Raw genomic sequence first — 9374 nt, 5'->3', positions numbered from 1 at the left:
TCTGAAGCCAGGAAGTATTAGTAAGCACTCTTCTGCACATGCTCAGTAGCGCTTGGATTACAAAGATATGATTGGCTGTCGCCATCCCCATTGATTTCAAGGGAAGCTGGTCTCTCATTGATTAGAATGGGAGTGCTACTGAGCATGTGCAAGAAATGTACTGATGAATGCTCTCTGCTTCCTGTCGAAGCAACCGGGGGAGGGGTTAAATGAGACAGACGTCTCATATTCCAATTCCAGTAACTAAAGATTGCAATGGAGTCTATGCAAAATGAACCCGTGTGTGATGTCACATTAAAAAACTAATATATATATATATATATATATATATATATATATATATATATATATATATATATATATATATATATATATAGGCAAGTATCAGGTAATAAGCACAGGAACAACTCTCTTCCACTTGTTTGCCATTGAAAAACAAATGCTGCTCAGCCACATGGGGATCTGGTGATGTCCAGGAGTTCCTGGGGCCCCTCCAGCTCCGGCCCCTGATGGTTTTTTTACACGAGGTAGAAAAATGGACAAACTATATAAACCAAAGGGCCCTCATCTGCTTTTAATTTATTGTCTTATATAGCGCCATCATATTCTGCAGCGCTGTACAAGGTTTTCACATATGTAATATTTTTATATCCATTGATTGTTCACTTTTCTTTTTTAAAACTTGGGAATAAAAAATATATGCCTGAAAATTACAAAGGGCTAACATGGGGCACCAGACAACAGTGGGCACCGCACCACTGGCTTCTTCTGCATAGGAATCAACAGTATTAGCATAGTGGTCGTGCGTTATGCAGCCATCATATTCTGTAGCGCTGTACGCTGGCTGCATAACAAGTGGGACATAACAATCAGGACTTACGGGAACAAAGGCTAAAGATGGCTCTGCTCAAACAAGCTTGCAGGGGCTCGGGACTGGACTGGTAGTCCGGGGGCAGCCTGGCACTTTAAGGCCCGCAGCTGCCTGATGACAGAAGTGCGGCCAATGGCTGGATACGCGAGGCTGTACGTTACGCTTTTATGCTCACGTGGCATGCTGGAGTGGCAGATCGGATGACCCCCCCGCCATTTACCCAGCGTGCCAGATGGCCAGTCCGAGCCTGTAGGGCCTTATTTATAAAGAGAAAACTGATATAATGTTTAAAAGTGGTTTTATGTGCCTTTGCAATAAATAAATAAAATGTTACATGCCATTCTATTATTACATTTCCATTCTGTACTTGAAATATTTCCAGCGGCTCATTATTTCCGCCCCACGGGGTAACACATTGTGTCGCCATTACCCGGACTTTACGTTTCTATCACAGACCTCGGTCAGTCTAAGAATCACAATTCTTCTGTCTAAATACCAGCACATTGAATGATTCCAAAGTTTTCAACACCTCCGTCAAACGTAAACTATCTGCAATGCCAAACTGATGAGTTACGGAGACAACATTAGCAGTCGATGACAGTTGTTTTACCGTGTAACATATTAATGACGTTGCAGTAAACAAAGGCATCAATTGATATAACCATCCTAAATGTACTTGGGAGAAATTCAAATGTTTCCATTGGCCTTAAAAAAAAACATTTATTACACATTTTGTCGGGAGAATATTAAATATATGAAATAGTAGACTGTATTGTCAAAAAATGATACAGTGATATAACTAATTATAGAAATAATCATATATATGCAATTAGAGTGGCATATCGGGGGAGTGTGTGGTGCTTTTGGCCAGGGGCCCATCAGGCATTTGCCCGGTGTGGCCAGTATGGGCCTGGAAACCCATAACAGTATTAGAAACACTCTTTAAGTCTTTGGCTAGGAGGAGGTGGCTTGCTTGTAACGTTATGTACATTAGTTCCCGATGTCCTCAGCTTGTCTGGGCTATCACCTGAAACTCCCCACCGATCCATGCTGCCGACATAAAATCTTCGAGGGGGTAGGTTTTTTTCTGGAACAGAAGCGTTAGTCAAAGTCAAAGCAAAAATACTGTTTTCTGCCAAAGTAAGAATCTTTTATCAACAACGCGTACCAACGTTTGTCGTAAATCCAGAGGGAACTATCATAGCACGATGTTTTGACTTCTTCTGAATGCAACTCAACAAGGTCACGTCAATCTCCTATGAAGTCTGGATATAACTGGATAGATGGGGCCTTTTTGTTAAAATAAATCCTAAATTGGCAGTAGCCCCTAAAACTCAGTCACTAATTTAGCCTGAAGCATGAAATATTAATTCAGGACCATAAACAAACCTCCATATTTCCCTCCTCCTTTGGTAACCATTGGATATGAGAAATTATGTTCTCATGGGTGCAGATGGTTCTCATCTCAGAGTTGGTCTTGGGGTGTCTGGTGCCTGAAGCAAACTATTTCACAGATGTCTCCCTCCTCCAGCCCCATGTCCACGTTAAATCCATGTTGGAGTCAATTTTCCATGGACCCCAACATAATTTACTGCATGCAAATCGGTGCAGGCATCCTTTAGTTATTGACGTCAGAATGCGAGACTTCTTTCTCATTTAACTCCTCCCCCAGCCGCCTCTACTGAAAGTAGGGAGCATACATCAGTACACTACTTGCACATGCTCAGTAGACCTCCTATTCTGGTCAATGGGAGCAGCAGCAGCCAATCACACGGGCATTATCTGAACACTGCACAGAATTGGCTGCTGTTACAATGAATTCAGTGGGAGCGCAGTAAACGTACTTCTGGTAACAGGACGCTGAGAGATATTCAGGGTTGGAGTTCCATAAAAAAATAAAGCTCTGGTTTGTTTTTTCTTTGACAGCAGAGTCAGGCCGTGACACGCCAGGGGTTAGAAAATACGGGACTTAATGCACCCAGAGTTAGACTTATTGTTAAACTTTGTTGGCTGGAACACGTAAGCAAATGTATATATATTCCAACACAACTAACACTTCACATGCTGGAGAATCGTGTAAACCGTTACCCTCAACGGGTTAAAAAGCAGAGGACGCCTTAATTTAAAGCTACTGTCCCATTTTACTGCATTGTGTAACATGGTAAGCAAATGCATATTCTTTCCTCGAAAGGGTTAAATCTCGTAAGAACTCTTAAGAAGCATTTTAATTGTCTATGGCAACAGCCTATCGGTGTCACCTTTTTACTGGCACAGAGATGCCGGATTAAAGAGTTTCTGTGTTTCTGTGTTCTGCGGGACGAGGAATTATGGTTATTGTTGCATTTATTCTAAAAGAGTTAAATTAAAAAAAGCAGCAGCTTCTTAATGGGCTTTGTAAGAAAGAGCGGAGGTGTTTTTGACTATATTTGCACCTTGTAGATGAGGGGTTTATGATTTCGGGAAGGCAGCAGGTCTCATTAGAACAAACAGCTAAGTAATCTGTCTAGACGGTAATAATTACCAGATTTTTTTTATTCTTGCAAACACCGACATGTTCCTTCGCACCGAAGCAACCCCAAAGCTCCAGCGAACACTACTTCACTCCGAGGAGTATTTTATCTAGTCCTAGGATTACACGTTTATCTCAAACGGGCGCTCCAGTGTCCCATGCAGCCTGACCAAAAAAACAGTGCTTATTTAAGTACTTTGTAAGTAAATCGATATTTGTTTTCCGGTACAAGAATGCACACTAATAAACTTACCTTTTGGGAGAAACTGCATCTCCAGAGCTGCAGCTCACCCCGCCTCTGTGGTCCAGTTTGTCGTGCCACTGCAGGCAATCCTTCATTTGAAGTCATTGGGAGTGCTTTCTGCGCATGTGTGTATGGGGGGTCTTATTAAACCCCCTGGTGCATCTGGCTACCGGCCAGCATTTGCTCGGAGGGGGGGGCAAGTGCATATGGGGTAGTTCTACAGAATCTCTCCACGCATTTGGAACTGTGACCACCCAGCTATCATATCCACTAAAGTGCTTTTGATGGCTGGAGTGTTCTTTTAACCCTTTAATAATAATGTAAAGACCCCCCCCACACACACACTTTTGTGTGTATTTCCAACCAGACAGCCATGACAAGTACAACGTGGTACTTTAAGGGAGTAGTAGTTGCGTTGCCAGAGGTTACAAACCTTTTGAAGGCGACGTCTGGCATCGACAATGCGCCGGCGCGTTCTCGGCTCTCGGCAGCAGGAAGTAACGTTTTAAATGTGTGTGTAATGGGCTGCTAATGAGATCCATTTTTCTGAAACATCCGGTAAAAATACTACTACTTTTAACACTTTCAGTGCCACTGTATTGTACCAAAAAAAAACAAAAAAAAAACTAATTGTAACACTCAATGTTTTAACCGGTTTCAAATATTTTTTTTCCCCTCAAACTCACACTGAGCAGGTAAACCAGTCGGACGGGTTTACTTTTTCAGTGAATATAGGGTTTTATGAATAGAGGGGTTCACCCCCCCAAAGTGGAGCAATCGCTATGGAAACCAATGGAATATCCCTGAATTTGCACCTGCTCTGCATCCATAACGTCCATCTACATAGAATGCATTCAGCTAACGTAGTAATGTTAGAAGATCTGTGCATTTATTCTTTATACATAACACGGCGGCTCCCACGCCGCGGAGAAGTCGCCATTCATGAAACAAAGAGCTTTTGTTACCCTCCTCCCTACTCTCTCTCATTCAGAATTGGGATGGGACACGAATGCACCTTTTGATCTGTAAAATGGATTATATATAGAGTTACCAAGTATAATGTGCTATGAAAACCGAGATTTTGGGACCACAGGACACATATAGACGATAGAAAGAAGACCTTAAGTCAACAGACACTCCCGTGACCCAAAGTTTCCCGTTAGTGACCCGGAGAAGCGGCGCTCCGGAGAGCTGCCTTATAATATACCCAGCAAGAGTGCTACAGGGGCCATGTCTGCTTAGCACAGAAGCACCCGGGTTGCTGCTCGTTCCCAAACTCCGTTCCCATAATCGCGCAGGAGCTTTTTTGCTCTTTCAACAAAACAATGGAACCAAGGTTACGAAAGCAACGTTACACTTTATAAAAAAGAAATTTTTATTATTTTTTTTTGTTTGTTTGCTTGTTTTTTTAACTGAGTAAGCAGAACTGTTGCTTAAAGAGGAGAGATATTACCCCCAACACTGTAATAAAAGGCAAGGCCAAAAAGTAGATAGAAGCCCGTTACCGCACCTCTGCTGTCCGGCATGCAGTACTTCCCGTATCCCAGATGTCCAAACAGAATAGCAATACCTTCGTTAACGTTAATCCTTAGCAACATACAGTACAAAGTCTTATTGCTGTAAAATTACAATATGGCATTAAATGGATTATTACGTAATGATGCAGTAAAAAAAAAAAAAAAAGAGGAAAAAAGTGCTTGGACCTTATTCTGTACATAGATACATTTTGTTTAATTTTTTTTGTCCTTTTTTTATTATTTTTTATTTATTTTTTTATTACGGTTGTGGCACTCCAGAAATTATACCTTTTGTTTCGTCATGTAAAGCAAAATATTTGTTTAATGAAAAAAAAAAAATTGAATTGCACTTTTTTTTTTTTTTTTGGAATGTTAAAAATATTGTAAATAAAAAAAAAAAAGTTTAAGAAATGATTCCTTTAACTGTTCTTTTTAAGATAAAAGACCATTTACCATTTTCTGGTAGTTATATATAGCTTTTTAATTATAACCTTGGTCCTTAATTGGAAAAGGAGAGGGGGGGGTGGTAATGGACATAAATTTCAATTCGTTTTGCTGTTCGCCCATTTGGAAATTTTTACATTAAGATTCAAAAGTACAAAGCATTACCCTGTATTTGTCTTCTAGCTTTATATACAATGTGTTTTTAAAAACACAATCTCCGCGTCCCTGCATTTTTTTTAATTTTTTTTTTAATTTCCGACATTTGCAAAAAAAATAGAAAATATTTTATTTGACGGGTTTGTTCTCTATTTCTGCACTCATGGGCTGAATAATCTGTTTTTTTTTCACAATAAATGATCATCAGTTTTATTTTGTGTTCCATCCTAAAAATCTATCATTTTGGGTCTTATTATTTTGCTAGGTTCCATAATGGAACAGGCGGAATATTCCCGTACAAGCAATATATTACATCCCTTTTTTTTTTCTGTACTTTGCTGTATTCTATGATCACGGTGTATTTACATTGCTCTGAAAACTTAAAAAAAAAAAAAAAGTGTTTGCATGATAAGTGGCCTTTTAACTTAAAACTCATTCTATCACATATGAAAGTTTGTTTATTTCTAAAGCAACAAAGTAAACCGACAACAAAGGAATAAAAGAAATACACACAGGAAACATCAAGAGCAGTTTGCATCAAATGATAGAAATCGGCAGAAACTACAAAGCATTAAGAGAGGGAAAAAAAAGTAAAGTTCTTTTGGTAGATGGGGGGAGGGGGCAACACAAAAAACAGGGCATACATCATCTCCAAAATAACTGGAATCAAAGAAAAAGAAAAAAAATCCAATGTTAACCATATTCAGTAGCGGATTGGGTTTTCCGTAACTAAAGAGGTTAAGGTTGTTCCATTTCAGAGGGTTGTCCTCTGAATGCATATGTAGCAAGGCTAACTCACGCTGTGGTTAACTGGTAACATAATGCTTAGTGGCAGGCTGCCCATAGACCCTATAGAAATCTTGGCGACCATGCTGCTGGGAAGCATCAATCCAATCTCTGACAGCGAGTCCGGGAAGAGATTGAGTTACTGAAGGGGTGGGTGGAAGAGGATGAGAATACTCTTGAGAAGAGACTGTCCAAGGGAAGTGGCCAGACCTAGGATAGGGTTGGTGGCCACCATGGTTGGACACAGAGGAACAATAACAGTTGTCCACTGAACAGACAAGGATCTTGCGTCCTCCGTACTGGGAGAGGACAGATTGTTGAGATGATGTGCTGTTCGGATAGTGAGAGGGATTGAAGACCGAATTGGAGTGGACAGGCTGTGGTCCACTAGGAAGTCCTACGATGTGCTGGGTGGAGCTGCAAGGCACCATGGGTTGTGCAGACTGGCCTTCACCAGTGGAAGATCCCTGGCTCATATACTGGCCTGTAACAGTTCCGGATGCTGCGTCAAGGAAGCTACCTTCAGGGAAGGCGGCCGAATGCTTGCGCTTCTCTGCCCCTGAGCTGCTGACATTGCAGGCGTACATAGGGATGCTCTGGAGGAACGGCACAGGGGTGCTGAACGGACCTAACAGGAGAAGAAAGCAAACATGCTTACAATGTCCACACATAGTTTCAAAATAGAATCGGATATATTTAATGTTGTGAGGGAGAACGTCTTAATGACGAACACTTGGAGACAACAGCTGGTCTATGGCCTAGTATGCATGTCACGTGATGAAGAGAAGTTTCATCTCTGAACTACACAAACTCCATGCCCCTGTGGACGTGCCTTTTGGTGCAGGCAAGAAGAGGGCAGCTGGGGGTGCATGGAAGGTAAATACGTTGCAGACTGTGGGATTTCTCATTCATTACTAGGATTTGTGTCAAAGCCATTGCCAGAGCAGCAGCCCTCATCTCTTTCAAAACTATTAACCATTCCTATAGGTGTTCTGACAAGAAATAACGACACTGTTCAGCCCCTTGTGCACCAGTTGATGCACACTTCAATGCAAAGACATATTTCAACTCTACGGATTACAATGTAGGCGATTGTTAGTAACATACCTTCTAGCATTTTCCTCAGCTGCTTCTCCTTCTTGGCAATCTCATTCAGGAAGAGTTTGGAGTTCAGGTGTCCAATTTTAGGTGGAGGGAGGCTGCCCCCAGTGCAGTTTTGAGTTCTGTGATACCAAAAAAAAGCATTTAACAAGAAGTTAACATTTTTAATAGCATCATCTCACATTTTCCCCAAATACAAGTCAAAATAAATACAATGTGCTTTGTAACATTGTAATGAGTCTACACTCATCAGCATGCCTGCATCAGAAAGCCAATGGAAAAATTGAGTGGAGAACAACACAACATCAGCTTCATGAATTTTTGGAGAAGTTCAAGAACACCAGTTTGCCATGACCACCTCCTCTGGAGGTTCTAGAAGTAGTTCCTTCGATGACATACTAGGCAACAATGTAGCTTGGTGAGCACCTAAGTTGGAGCACGATGCTTGGGTTGGCTGGTGAAACGGGAAGAGTCAAAACTAAAATGCCTCCTCTCATCCAAACCGAGCAGAGCTTGGGGTCTGACAGGACACCACTTAGCTTGTGCTCTGGAAGGCTGGCTTGCCCACAGCTAAGATGCTCATGTCAGATTCTGAGATTTATTTAAATCTCTATGACGCATATCCTGTTTGTTTCACTTTTTATAATGTTCGACCTAGGCCGTTTCATTTCTGTGGATCTTTTTTTTTTTTTTTTTTTTTTAAACATGCATGGGCTTGAAAAGAGGGTGCTGTGGCTAGTTACAGAAACACAAAACGCAGACAATTAAAAATAAAATTCTGCCTTTTTCTGTTACCTGTGAGTCACAAGATAATATATATATATATATATATATATATATATATATATATAGTTTATTTACTCTTGATCATTCTTTGCCCTCTGTTCCTATCCACGCCATCATTCAGACTAAACAAACTGCCGAGGAAACAGCCGCCGAGCAAATAAAAAAAATAGAACAACACGAGCTGACCGGGAACGGCAATCTTACCTGTCCATCAGGATTTTCACAGACTTGGTATTCTAGGAAACAAACAAAAAGCTAGTTAGTGATGAAACCGCGCATGTACAGCGTGCATTATCCTGATGACAACTGGCTCGCTAGGAGGATTCTGCCTAAGAATAACATATAGATTAGGTGTATGTATATATATATATTATTTTTTTATTTTTTTTATTTTCTTTAAGACTGTTGTCAAAAGTGAACAAAAACAATCAGGACAGGAAGAACTAGAATTCCCTTTTGTTCAATACTTAATGACAAGTTGAATATTTTCTATATCAAGAAAAACAGCTTGCATTTCTTTTTTGTTTTTCAGCAGAAAAAATAACAACCGTCTAACAAAACAGAGAAAGGGTTGGGTCCCGGCTGGGGCAGAAGGAAGAAGAGCCAGAGGCCGTGTATAGAATACATTGTAGATAAGGCATGCAAGTTTGAGCTTGTGCTGTGATTCTACTTGCTCCAGATGTCGCTGACCAGCGTAGACAGCACTAAAAGAAGATACAGTCATGCATATAGCGCAAGTTTCTGTATGCAGTGCTGCACCTAAAAAATAAATACAATAAATCCAAGCGTGGCATTCACAATCTTAATAATTAGGCTTCAATCTGTAAAATACAACAAAAGGAGTGGAAGAGAACTACCACTCAGTGGTCCTTCGGTTGTGTAGGAGCTAAATTGGACTGTAAGAGTTGGAGTTAAACAGCTGGAGGGCCCCAGTTGGCTGGAGGGTCCCAGTTGGGTGGA

The 9374-nt window shown here is 40.8% G+C and overlaps 1 protein-coding gene across 2 annotated transcripts in view; it reads right to left on the bottom strand.

Moving 5' to 3' along the window:
* Nucleotides 1-6176: 6176 nt before the first annotated feature.
* TRIM8 (tripartite motif containing 8) overlaps nucleotides 6177-9374 on the bottom strand; it is a 37822-nt gene continuing 34624 nt past the window's right edge. For both annotated transcript variants that reach the window (XM_053450398.1, XM_053450399.1), the window contains exons 5-7: nucleotides 8619-8650; nucleotides 7635-7750; nucleotides 6177-7155 (exon numbers count right to left, since the gene is read on the bottom strand). In XM_053450398.1, the coding sequence (XP_053306373.1) occupies nucleotides 6548-7155; nucleotides 7635-7750; nucleotides 8619-8650 (756 nt within the window). In that variant the 3' untranslated portion in view covers nucleotides 6177-6547. The remainder of the gene's footprint in view (nucleotides 7156-7634; nucleotides 7751-8618; nucleotides 8651-9374) is intronic.

Source organism: Spea bombifrons, chromosome 11 (assembly GCF_027358695.1).
Source record: "Spea bombifrons isolate aSpeBom1 chromosome 11, aSpeBom1.2.pri, whole genome shotgun sequence".
Lineage (NCBI taxonomy): Eukaryota > Metazoa > Chordata > Amphibia > Anura > Pelobatidae > Spea > Spea bombifrons.
Note: the sequence above shows the minus strand (reverse complement) of the source record. Positions and strands in the feature narration are given on the sequence as shown.